Here is a 13,283-nt window from a genome sequence, read left to right as displayed (position 1 = left end):
CGACGTTCGCGACGCTCCCCCACTTCCGCTCCAGTGACCTCCGGCGGTGCTGGGCGCGGGGTGGAGTCCTCCTAGATCCCGTGGTGCTCCTCGGCGTGCCTCGCTCTCTTCCGGTCGCGGGCAACCGGGGCATAGAGGGCGGTCGCGGCGGGCACGGCGGGCGGCGGCGGGCCGGTGGCGGCAGGTGAGGCTGGCAGCGGGCCGTCCGCGCCGGGGGGCCTGCGAGGGTCGGGGGCCGGGAGCCATTGGGCGTGCGTGCCCGCAGCCCGGCGGCCCGGCGCCTTCAGGAAGCGGCGGTTGGGCCTCGGCGCCCGGTGACATTGAGGCCGGCCCGCGGGGGCTCGGCGTTTGGGGGCCGCCGGGTCGGGGTCCATGTGCCGCCTCGCAGCCCCCGTCCCGGCATCCCCTGTCCGCCCGCGGCCGCGGGCCGGCCGAGGGCTCTGACCTTGGAGCGCCCGCTTGCCGAGGGCGCGGGCCCGAGGGGCAGGTCACGCCCTCGCGCGGCGTCCGCGCGACCGCCCCGGGGAAACGGGACTCCCGGAGAGGCGCTCCGCGTCCGCCTACGCGCGGGCCGGGCCGGGGGAGAGGAAAAGAGAGAGGGAGCGGGTTCAGTACTGACGTCATGCTTCTGTTGATTCTGCCCCTATTGGGAATATTTTCCGAATGCGTTCGGGATCCTCTTCATCATCAGCAGTGCCCTGGAAGGTCCATTTTTACAGGAGGGGTAGGTAGGGGAGATGGGCCTGAGCAGGAAGGGCCCAGGTGAGAGTGGGTCATCCGGGTCGTCCGTTGCCCGTAGGGATTGAAAGTGGACCAGGGCCGTATTTGCAGCCTTTCTGCAGCTTTTCTGCCCGATTTCCCCTTCCTATTGTACGCACATATTAGATTTTTAACCAGATACTCAGTTGAATGCGGTGCATGCCGCAGTCCCTTTGAGCTGTTACCTTTTCTCTCCAAACAGTGGAGCCTATTATGGCAGCACAGTGCTTTACCGTTTCTAGCTTTCTCAGTCTCTCTCAAAATTTTTTTCTCCTTGTTTTTTTTTTTTTTTTAAAGATTTTATTTATTTTTCCCCCAAAGCCCCAGTAGATAGTTGTATGTCATAGCTGCACATCCTTCTAGTTGCTGCATGTGGGACGCGGCCTGAGCATGGCTGGAGAAGCCATTCGTCAGTGTGCGCCCGGGATCAGAACCTGGGCCGCCAGCAGCGGAGTGCGTGTACTTAACCTCTAAGCCACGGGGCCGGCCCTCCTTGTTTTTTAAGAAAGCCAATTTTCTGCTAATTGCCTGAAGTGTGTATGTATTATGGCACTTGGTTTATAATGAGGCTCCGTAACAATGTGCTGACTGCTAAGAAAAACCTCATCCTAGGTGGTTTTGTGAATTCCGAGTCAGTAATGATGCACAGATTATTTATGTTGGGGAGAAAACAAGAATGCAAGTCAAGAATTGCATTGACTTCCAGAATGCACTGGGGCGAAAAGAAGAATCATTCCTAATAGATGTTTGCCTTTATTCATAGAGGTGGTGTACATTTTTATCTTTCAGAATGTTGGCTACCAGAGTATTTAGCCTAATTGGCAAGCGAGCAATTTCCACCTCAGTGTGTGTACGAGCACATGGTAAGTATAACTTTTCTTTTAAATAGGCTGAGCTAATTTCATTTTGCTCCTGCCAAGTGTAAAGTCTGGTGCTGGAGTTTCAAACACAGGGGGCTAAGATCCTGATTCTGCTGCTGAGGGACGTAGTGCAGGTATACGTATTTTAACAGGGCATAGTTCTAGATTTAAGCGTATTTATGAATCATTGAATACTAATCTGGATCTTTGCTTATGCTGATATTTTCCCCCTTTTCCTTCCTTTCCTGTTTTTTTAGCTTCAAGTTCAAATTCCACCCCCTTTTGAGAGCTCTTGTACACCATACCTGACTTCAATGATCTCTTCTCCCCTCAAAAAACCTCCCAGTCACTTATCTTCAATACTGTTTACATTACTGGGGCAATGGGAGGGAAGGAGCTTGGACTTCCGAGCCTGAGCCGGGTTCAATCTCATTTCTATCTTGGACTAGCCACTTAAGCGTAGGAATCTGTTTTCTCACCTGAAATACATGTAAAGAGCTTAGTTCATTGCCTGGCACATGGCAAGTTTAGTTTTGCATTTATCAAATATTTTCTTTTAACCAGACACTGTTAGGCACTGAGGATAAACAAAATATGAGATATGGAATCTTTTCACAAGGATGTTTGCAATCTGGGGAGGACAGATACATGAAGACAATGTTTCAGTAAGAGATGGCCCCTGAGGAGAAGCATTCAGCTTGGCCTGGGGTTCAGGGGTGGCTTCTGGAGGAGAGACTGCTATAGTGAAGGACTCGTAGGTTTAACCTCCCATCCGAGAGGGGAATGGCATTCCAGAGGGAGAGAAAGCAAGAGGACAAAATGGAAATTAGCGTGGCAGGTTGTTACTGAGGGGTGAAGTGAAGGCTTGATGGTGAAGTTAGAGAGCAAGGTTTATGTATCTAGGGACTCAGTAACCAGGAACTGCTCTTACCGGAACTGCTTTCTATGTGAATTTCCCTTGAAATTGTGTCTTTTAAGTGGTGATACTGTTGTCTTACATTTCACTGTGGCTCAGGACAACACTATGGATACAGACTCTAAAACAGATCATTCTAGTAAGAGTATTATTGAAATACCTGTTATTTAAGTAAGTGATAGAGAAAGATTTGTTTAGTTAACATATATGGAAAGAAACACTCCTTCATTAAAAGCCTAGGAAGTCAGTTATGACGAAGATTACATTTTCTTTCCATTTTAGCTTTGCTGATATATTTCCTTAGCTTTTTATTTGTTTAGTTTGTTTGAGATATAATTTACAGAAAGTAAAATTGGTCTTTTCTGGGTGACATGTTCTGTGGATTTTGGTAAGCTCACACAGTTATGTAGCAACGACCCCAGTCAGGATGTACAAATCTCCATCACCCCCAAAAGTTCCTTCTTGTCCCTTTGGTCATTCTGATCTTTATAGGAAGCCAGCTTCTATCTCTTTGTAGTGGCATTGGCCGTGACTTATTCTTAGGTATTGCTTTTGGCAGAGGAAGTAAGATCAAGTTAGTCTCTTCTTGAAACCTTCTAGTGGCTTCTCATGCCTAGAGTAATATCTACAGCTGGCCTTGCTGATGTCATCACGTCATACATAGAAAAGCCAACAACCACCCAAACCAGCCCTCCCCGTTTGCACACTTCCCTGCCCCCCATGGTATTTTGTTCCTCGGATGCATCTGGCTGCTGCCTCCTGCCTCAGAACTCTGGAGTTGTGGATGGTTGCTTCTTTCTGGTCATCACCCTCCATGCAAATGTTACTTAAAACAGCCTTTCCTGACCACTCATCCTAAAGATGCCCCCTACCCTGCGTCACCCCACTTTGTTTTTCCTTAGAGCCCTGACATACCATGGATTTGTGCATATGTTTGAGTCCTATCTGTCTGCCTCTGGAGTGCCAGCGTTTTGAGGCCAGGGGCCTTGCCTGTTGTATTCAGTGCCGTCTCTAGCACACAGTAGGCAGATGGAGAAAACTGTACCCCATTAAACAAGTCTTGTCCTTTAATTTCTGACTTCTAATTATACAGGTTGTGCACAAGTACGTGAACTGGTTCTCCACGTAAAATAGTAACACAATATGGAGTGCTGTTGGTAGCCACCATTGTCAGTTTGTGCAGTGCATATTTGTGCAGTGACACATCTGATTGAGAGGGGAGCTCAGGTTCACCAGATTTCCTCAGCAGAGGCTCCAAAATCCATCTCAGTTGAGTCATAGAAATGACATAGAAATTGTCGTTTCTTAGAATGTCATAGAAATGACAAAACATTCACTAGGATGCAAGGTCTTTGCTTCTCTCTCTTTTTAAAAGGAATGTTTGGCATTTGCTGTGGGACTAGGCCCAAAGTGCTGAGGGACCCCTGGCAGCCCTGTGACCACAAATTGGCCATTTACATGACATACCTTCACACATTTAAAGTGTACACTTCAGTGGTTTTTAGTATCGTCTGAGTTGTCCCGTTCTCACCATAATCAACTTGAGAGCCTTGTAGTCATCCCAGTTTACATCTATTTTTAGTAATTCATGTGTAAGCTGAGTGCTGGTAGACACCATTCTTTTTAGTCCACTCATCATTTTAATAGACTCTTAGAATTTTAAAATTCGGAAGTAATTCTAGCCACTTTTCACCTCAAATCCTTTTGGGATAAGATCGATTATAAATATATAAGGGTGCTAGTCATTTGCATGGCAAAGATAAGCGTCTAGAGAAATTATACTACTTTGCTTAAGGCGTAATGTTTTGTTTCACTATTGTTAACATGATTTGGGAGATTTTAATTATTGGGACTAAGCTAATGGAGGTGAAGCATTTTTGTGGGATTTCATACCTCCAGACCAGTTTGGAACACAAAGTTTTCTTGCAGGTGGAGGATAGAATGAAAAAAAATCTTTTAGCAGTGGGAAAACCCAAAATAAAAATTAAGATATTCCTTTCTTTTCTGCCGTTTGAACTTTTTTCTTCTTTGCTTGAGTAATGCATGAGTACACACTCATTTTAAGGCACTAAAATTTCTGTCTCTTCGAGCAGAAGTCCCCATTTTCTCCTCTCTTCCCACTGATGACAAGGTGGGTTTACTTTGCCAGGAGTGTTGTGTGTTAGTTACATGTACGTGTGAGAAAGTACACATGATTTATATTTTTAAACAGAAAAACAACCCTGATAATGGTTCTGTGCCTTGTTGAGTACATGATTGTCTTTCCATTTTGAGCCCATGGATCTGCTTCCTCTTTACTGTGTAACTTGCCTCTTGTGTATGCTGTGCATATACCCCCTTGTTCCCTTCCTCTGCTCTCCTTTTTCTTTTTTTCCAGAGTACTCATTTCCTGACATGCTCTGTAATCTACACGTCTGGTCTATTTATTTTGTCCCTGCTCCTAGCGTGTACATGCCAGTGGGCAGGAATCTTTGCTTCGTTCACTGCTGCTCTCAGGTGTTTGGAACTGTGCTAAGCATGTAGTAGGTGCTCGGTAAACACTCATTGGAACAGGTGAGTGCATGGTTCCATGATGCTCCTCTCTAAGGACCTGGCACAGTTTCTGAGTCCATCCTCTATTGGACACAGGTATTGTTTTTTTTGCTGTAATAAACAGCACTGCAATAACCATCTTTTCATATGTCTTTTTTTCTGAACTTTGAACACTTGTTTCTTTTACGAGTTTTATGTTGTTTTTATTCTTCCTCATTAGTTTGGGTCACTTGCAGAAGGGCCTTCATTTAGTCTAGTCTCCGGGCCAGGGGATCCTGAGAGCCCGTGTGTGACCTCTGTGTGAATACTGTCAGTTGCAGGAGTGCTGCCTCTGTTAGCAGTTGCCCCTGGCAGGTTTTTGTTTTGCTGTGATGAAAAGTTCTGCTGTTGACCATCTATCCATCATCCTCATTTTGCCGTCTGGGCCACGCAGGACAGGCCTGCTCTCTGTTTTACACGACACTCCTTCAGCTGTTTGGAACAATGGCTGCAGCCCCCTGGGATGACTGAGGTTTTCAGGGTGTACATACACGTACTTATTTCAGTTTTTAGAAGTACCACCTTGTTTGTGACTGAACCTATGTGAATTTTCAGATGTTTATCCAATGTGTTTTTTAGGAAGTGTTATAAAGAGTGAAGACTATGCTCTCCCCAGTTATGTCGACCGTCGTGACTATCCCTTGCCTGATGTGGCCCACGTGAAGAACCTTTCTGCCAGCCAGAAAGCCTTGAAAGAGAAGGAGAAGGCCCCCTGGAGCAGCCTCTCCATTGATGAGAAAGTTGAATGTGGGTATTAAAGGGAAGTAACAGGCAAACAGTGTGAGAGGGAATTTTTACTTTGAGCTCTGGGGTGCTGCCCAGAGACCAGTGTGCTTGGGAGGGTCCGTGGGTTGTGTTTCTGTGCTCTGCTGGCTGACTGGACCTTTGCCCAGGTCCCATTGTCTCTTCTTCTGGGGCTCCAGCCCCCGGGGAGGAGCAGGAACGTGGACGCAGAGCAGCCATGTGTGGGTCAGTAGAGTGCAGAGTGTGTGGGTGCAGCTTCTCAGCGCCTGTGCTGGGTAGGCCTGGTTTACTGGAAATGTCGACGGAAGATCAGCAAAACACTGTCGGGTAGGAAAGGGTATGAAGGTAAGGAGAGGAAGTAGACCTACACTGCAATCTAAAGAAGAAAGAATGTCACTGAGAAGTTTTTTCACCCAAAGCAAGCTCCATGCGTTTTCTTCACTTCCTCACTCCTTAACATGCGTGTGTGAGAGAGCGCGTGTGTGCGCACGTGCATGAGCATGTTGTGGCCTTAGGCCTACGTTGTATTCCTCACTCTGCGTTTTATCCGTCAGCTGTGCTGTTGTGGGACAAATGGTGGAACACTGCGTAGGAGGGAGCTGTTGGTCCCCATAGCTCTTTGCGCCTGCAAATGACTGTTGTTTCTGTTCCCAGTGTATCGCATTAAGTTCGACGAGAGCTTTGCTGAAATGAACAGGAGCACGAACGAGTGGAAGACGGTTGTGGGCGCTGCCATGTTCTTCATCGGCTTCACTGCTCTCCTCCTGATCTGGGAGAAGCACTATGGTGAGTAGAGAGGAGAGAAGGGACCGTGGCCTGGAGCGGGTCTCAGGTCTCAGCCACACCAGAGCTGGATGGAGCCAGAACAGCTCCGTCTCTCAGTGGCCAGGAGTGGGCTACAGTGTGGCCTTCACACAAGATGGGCACCTCCCTTCTGGGTTCCATCCCAGGACTGTTTACCAGGTGTGGGAAACTGGCTCGTGATAGCCCAGTGGTATAAGCCAGAATCTGATTTATTCACGGTGTGCCATGCTTGGAAGTGAACCACTTCCCTACTTTGTATAGCACGCCGCATTTCCAGTGGCAGTTATCTGCTCACCAGTCAGTTATCAAAAGATAGCATGGTGAAGGTTAGGTCGAGGAAAAGGGAACTCCTATTCATCAGAGGGCTGTTTCAGCTCTATGGGGACCGCATCTCAGTAACCAGAATTCTGGGTCCCCAGACCTAACAGTTTTTGCTTAGACAGTATTGGTGTTGCCCACTCCTTCTAGCGTGGCCTCTCCTGTGTTCCTTCTGTCCAGGCAGAATCGGTATTTTCCCGTTTTGAGTAGGTATCATCCTGTACTGTGGTTTGACTGGGGACACGGGTTAATAACGTGTGCTTATGTATTTGATCTTCTCCCACGTCACCTTTGGCTCTGTCCTCTATACTGGCCTATAGACATCATTATTTACATCCTATAGAGAAGACATTCTGCTTTTAGCTCTGGTATTTTGTTGCTAACCTTTTACAAACAGAGAAATAATTTGGAAATATCACGAGTTGTCTGTGCCCAGGATTCACAACCAATGTGTTTGCGTGGGTGTTGGCGGTGAGTGGCAGACGGCCACGCTGGCCTGGTTGCCGGTGTGTTGGGGGGGACCTGACCCATCTAACACATTGGCTTAGCAACAACTTGTCGAGCAGTGTTGCCTCATGAAATTGTTGTGAACTGTAGTGTACGGCCCCGTCCCACACACCTTTGAAGAGGAGTGGGTGGCCAAGCAGACCAAGAGGATGCTCGACATGAAGGTCAGCCCCATCCAGGGCTTCTCTGCCAAGTGGGACTACGACAAGAACGAGTGGAAGAAATAAGAACCTGCCGTCCACGCATCTCAACCTCACCTGTTCCGTCACCTCCATGCAGCTCAGCATATTTACTGGAACCATTATGTCGTGAACCAGTGCTAATAAATGAGCAATTTACGTGAAATCCTTCATGATTGGTTCTTTGATAACTAAATGGAAGTGTCTGTTATTTGAAATACAATAGGTTTCTCCCGAGTGTCTGAAGTAAACATGTTTTGGGTACATATGAAATGGCAAAAGTAAATTGTATAAGAGGGTGTGATATAAAAACTAAAAATACAGAGTCTTATGATGTGGGAGGTTTTAGGTTTTTGACAAGATTTTTGTGAGAGTAAAATCCCGTTATAGTAGCCAGACCAACAGAAGTCACTGTGGCCGCTTTTCTTCTGGGACTGGCCCTCTGTGCTTGAAACTGTCAGTGTTGGTGGGAGTGGGTGACCGTGAGCTGGGGAAGGGCAGCCCGAGTTCTGAGCTCTCCCCGACTGAGGTCTAAATGATTGACTCACTTCCCCGGGCCTGCTTATGGCCTGCCTGGTTCCCTGGCTACTCAGCCTTTTCATCTAAAAAGCAACAACGAAGCCAGTGCCCAAGCAGGCAGTGGTTTAAGGAGCCGTATCCTGGCCCTTGGCAAGCTCCCTGTAGGGCTCTCATCTTGCTCTACATGTGAGTTCCCTTACTGATCCCAGAAACGCTGCGTGGAGAAGCGGGACAAATCCTAGAAGACAACCTGCGAGATGAGAGCTGCAGAGATGGCTAGTGCCTAGGGGTCTCCTAGTGGCCTTGGTGTAGGAATGAGGCAAGGGTGGGAGGTGGCCGTGGAGAAGCCCAGCTGTACCTGGGAAGGGAAATTGGCCCCTGGGGTTTGAGCAGAGGAATGTTATAGCACAGGAAGAGGGTCTTAAGTAGTTGGAAGGCTTGAACTAACTGATTTCAAGTTAAGAACAGGTTAAATATAGCCCCTGATGGTAGTGTCTTCCTGCTGCTTTAGAAATGCCCTTGATCCCTTGTTCTCAAAGGGCCAGCTGGCTTCCCTGGGAGGCCCTCCCTCCCTTGTGGGAAAGAGGAAATGCTGGAGCTGTGGGGCATGGGAGTCTGGCTGTGATGACCAGCGTGGCCTCTGGATGGCTTCAGCTACAAAGCTTGGTGGTGCCATTTTCAGCTGCTTCCTAGGGTGGGCTCTTGGGGGACTTGCTGGGGGGCCTGGCCTGGCCCAAGGTCACCCCTGGCCCATCACTTGGCTCTTCTGACCCTTAAATGACCATTGGTGGAGCACCTACCTTGGGCCAGGTGCTCCAAAGCCACTGTCTCTCCTTAGAATGACCCCGAGAGGAAGGGGCCCTCACGCCGGGTTAGATGACGGAACTGAACCGGGCTGTGCCTGAGTGGAAGTGAGTGAGTGGTGGAGACTGTGTGAAGGTGCCTTTGACTCCCAAACTCTGCTCCTACCCTGGAATAGCTCCAAACTGAGTCTGATCCTGGGGACTTCCCATGGAGTAATCAGGCTCTCCCTGGCCTTCGCCTTCCCACGTGGGAAGCTGCTCTCTTGAACTTGCTAAGAGGATTACCACTTGTACGTCAGTGTCAGATTCCAAAATGGGACTATTGAGTCCTCTTCTGTTCTCTTTGACCTTGTGGGTGTAGGCCTTAAAAAAAATCCCTTTACTGCCATTTTAGTGGGAAGTTGGGAGGGAGCAGAGTTAATGCTGGATTCAACCCACCCTCTTAAGCTGGAGGGCTGCTTGACAATCTGTAGGCCGTCGAGATCCTCACCCTCACGGGGCTCACGGGAACACTGAGGGCAAGTAAAACAACGTATGAAATAATGAGAAGATTTAACAGTTCTCCTGGGTGGGTGGGGAGGGACACTGATGGAGGGGGTGTTTTGGGTAGGGATGGGAACAATTTGAGGTTGGTTGGGGTAGGCCTCACGGAGGAGGTAATGTGTGAGCTGAGACTTAAAGAACGAGAAGGAGCCACGCACGCGAAAACATGAGCGAGTGGAGGCGGGGGTGGTGGGTGGAGACGGTTCCCGACTCGAAGTTTGGCAAAGGCTGTGAGGAGGATGGAGCTTGCTGTGTTCAAGGAACAGATGACCAGTGAGGCCAAAGCACTGTGAGGGAGAGGAAGGCAGTGGGGCAGGGCTTTGAGAAACACCAAGGAGGCAGTTGGAGCAGCCCCCAGCTTAGCTCCTTGGAGGCCTGTGGGGGGATTCCTTAGAGTGGGGGCTTGAGACCACTTGCAGAGCCCCTGCCTGGCTGCTCCTCAGGCCTGACACTTGGAGAACTCCTTGCCATTTGAAATGTGTTGTCCTGTTCTACTATTGTTATTTTAGCCCCTCACTCAACGCTCACCTTGTTACCAGCCAGCAGCTCTTCACCTCGTAGAATGTAAAAATCATTACCTACAAAGGGGCAGACAGCAGCAGACCTAACAGACGCAACCCGAGAAGCCAGAGGCAAAGGAACAATAGTTTCCTGTAGAATGACAGAATCAGGTAAAGTATTAACCAAGAGCAAGGAAAAACATATTTACAGGTGAAGATTAAGAGCATTTATTACTAACAGGCCTTTGCTGAGAGAAGTGCTGAAGGACATAGTCCAGGAAGAAGAGAACTGGACTCGGAAGGAGTGAGATATAAGCAGGAGGGGTGAGAAAGGAAGTGGACACCAGGAAGGCAAACCCACTTCAATGCTGGTTGAGCACAGCGGTCAAAGTGATGACCACCCGAGGGCTGGGGTGAGGGCAGGGCCAGGGACTCTGGGAGGGTGAAGGTGAAGGCTGTGGTGGGATACCTGTTGAATTTCTGTGAATCCCCACATAAAAACAGTAACTAGATAGCAAACCAAGAACCCTATTGACAATATCTCTCAGAAAATTAGGTGAGGAAATATTCCTAAGATGCCCCCCACCCCAATCATGATCCCCAAAGTACAAATGGGCGGGGGCAAATCATTGCGGCCACGCCCTGCACCGTATCTGCTTTGGAGCTGGAGAAAGCAGAGGGGGGCAGGGGACAGCTGACGGACCCGAGAACTGAGACCCGTGGTAGCCAAGGTTCTCAAGGGGAAGGCAGCACAGCGGGACCTTGTCATGAGGCTTGGAGGGCTCGCCCAATCCAACAGCAGGTCAATGCTGGGGTCCCTAGGTCAGGTCCAAAGGGGCTGGAACACTCTCAGGCTTGACACTGACCCTCCTGGGCTAACCTTCGAGACAGGGACCCACAGTGCAGAGAAACTGCTGAGAGTGGAGTCGGACTGACCAGGACAGGGACAGCAGGGGCGAAGGAGCTGTCAGATCCAGATGCGTGTGGGGGACGTGAAGGCAGCCCGAAAATCTCAGACGGCCAGTTGCCGTGTCTTTCAACCCCAAATGAAAACAAGCTAAGAGGGGGCTCTTGTGAAATTAGAGACGTTATCCTGAACCATACCTCCTTCTAGAAGTTCAGGAAAGTGAATTTGAGTTTCAACAAGGATACTTACTGTAATGGATTAACAGCCATCCAACATATTGAAATCTCTGGGTGATGAGACATACAAAGGAAACAGGAAGGCGTGAGCAGTACTCAGGAACAAAACAGTCAACAGAAACTGTGGTTTTGGCGGGGTTCTCCCCACGGCACCTTGGTGTGGGTTCAAAGGGCCAGTGGACCAGGCCGTCATGGTGGCAGGGATGGCGGCTATGCACAGGCCCCACAATGTGGACTTCCTTTCCCAGAGGCTGCCCTGGCAGCCCCTGATGTCAAGTGCCTGATCTGCCAACAGCAGAGACCAACACCGAGCCCCAACCTGGCACCGCATGCTCTTATTCATGTGGCAAGGGGCTCATGCCCGTGGACTTCACTGGTCTTACCAAATAGCCCCTCACCTAGAAGCAGCTGGCCTTCTTAAGTGGCCTTGTGAACACTCAGTGGTGGGCAGTTGGGCATAACGCTCTCAAGAGATGGGATTCTGTGTTACAGGATGCATCATTATATACTTTTTCTTAATCAATTTTTTTATTGTGGTAGAATATACATAACATAAAATTTATAATTTTAACCATTTTTAAGTGGACAACTCAGTGGCGTTAAGTACATTCACATTGTTGTGCAACCATTGTCATTATCCATCCCCAGAACTTTTTCATCTTCCCAAACTGAAACTCCATCTCTATTAAACAATAACTCCCCATTCCCCCTCCCCCAGCCCCTGGTAACTACTGTTCTACTCTCTGTCTCTATGAATTTGACTACTCTAGGAACCTCATGTATGTGGAATCATATATAAGTGACCTTTTGTGTATGACGTATTTCACTCAGCATAATGACCTCAAGGTTTGTTAATGTTGTAGCATGTGTCAGAATTTCCTTTCTTCCTTTTTAAGGATATAATATTTTTCCTTTTTAAGGAATAATATTCCGTTGTATGTATATACCGCATTTTGTTTATCCATTCATCCACTGATGAACATTTGGGTTGTTGCAACGTTTGGCTATTGTGAATAATGCTGATATGAACATGGGTGTACAGATATCTTTTCAAGTCCCAACTTTCAGTTCTTTTGGGTCTCTATGCAGAAGTGGAAAAAGGCACAAAGTAGGTGGCAATGCTTTCACGGTATTTGTGTTTTGAGCCCCGAGGGCCTCTTCCATTCTTGTCAAGGAGAGTGCTTCTTTCCTGTCGTACAAAAATATGCTTTTCCTAAGAGACCAATGTGTGGTTCTCCTTTACCCTTAGACTGGATACATGGGTGGGGATCAAGGAGTAGAAGGGAGAGTGGCATCTTTCGTTATCACACCTAATAAATTACACACTGGCAGGATTTTTGTTTCCCATTTCTGAACATTCTCTCTGCTGGTTTGGAGGCCTGATTCCCAAGAGAATTAATGGTTCCAACAGGAGACGCAACAATGGCTCTAGTGAACTGGAAATTGAGACCGCCGTGCCTGTGTGGGGCTCCTCATGCCTCTGAACCAACTGGAAGAGAAGGGGGTTACTGTACCTTGTGGGATGAGTGATCCTGATTCCTAAGGGGAAGTAGGTTTGTGCTATACAAGGTGAACAAGGAAGGCTATGTCTAGAACCAATGAGATTCTCTTGGGTGCCTCTTAGAACTCCCAAGTCCGATAGTAAAAGTTAACGTAAAACAACAGTTTACAATAACAACAAAAAGGCAGGACCACCAAGGATTCAGACCCTACATAAATGAAGACACGGGTCACCCCCGAGAGGTGAAGAACCTCACCCGCTGAGGCCTGGATGAGGCAAAGGAAATAGTGGATGGGGAGTGGAGGAAGGATGTCAGGAGTATCAACGGTGGCCTCATGAGCAGTGTCAGAAGTGAGGACGGTAGCGTCGATGCATGTTTTCTTCCTTGCTTGTTGTGTGTGGGCCTGTGTGTATTAACTATTGTTTCATTTCTGCTTTCCTTCCCCTTATTATTTTGTACCAGTTTGTTGGAGGTTAATTTTACAATTTAGCTGTTAGGTAACAGGATATTCAGATGGGACTGGGACTGAATTTGAGGAGCAATTCACTACAGTGACCGTTGGGACTTGGTCTTCATTTTGGGCTGAGGGAAAGATCATCTTCCCTGTGTATGAAG

At 48.2% G+C, this 13,283-nt stretch overlaps 1 protein-coding gene and 1 non-coding gene across 2 annotated transcripts; one reads left to right on the top strand and one right to left on the bottom strand.

The window, feature by feature from the left end:
* Window positions 1-41: 41 nt before the first annotated feature.
* COX4I1 (cytochrome c oxidase subunit 4I1) lies at window positions 42-7,824 on the top strand. Its single transcript, XM_004437046.3, has 5 exons — window positions 42-184; window positions 1,549-1,622; window positions 5,686-5,853; window positions 6,505-6,636; window positions 7,570-7,824. The coding sequence occupies exons 2-5, from the start codon at window positions 1,550-1,552 to the stop codon at window positions 7,704-7,706; spliced, it is 510 nt and encodes a 169-aa protein (XP_004437103.1). The 5' UTR covers window positions 42-184; window position 1,549; the 3' UTR covers window positions 7,707-7,824.
* A 4,425-nt stretch (window positions 7,825-12,249) lies between these two features.
* Window positions 12,250-12,369, bottom strand: LOC147913081 (U6atac minor spliceosomal RNA). The gene has a single exon (XR_015549203.1). It is a non-coding gene; the product is annotated as a U6atac minor spliceosomal RNA (small nuclear RNA).
* Between the last annotated feature and the right edge of the window lie 914 nt (window positions 12,370-13,283).

The sequence above is a fragment of the Ceratotherium simum genome, chromosome 30 (genome assembly GCF_057802395.1).
Source record: "Ceratotherium simum simum isolate JZ-2026a chromosome 30, ASM5780239v1, whole genome shotgun sequence".
In the NCBI taxonomy this organism is placed as follows: Eukaryota; Metazoa; Chordata; class Mammalia; order Perissodactyla; family Rhinocerotidae; genus Ceratotherium; species Ceratotherium simum.
Note: the sequence above shows the minus strand (reverse complement) of the source record. Positions and strands in the feature narration are given on the sequence as shown.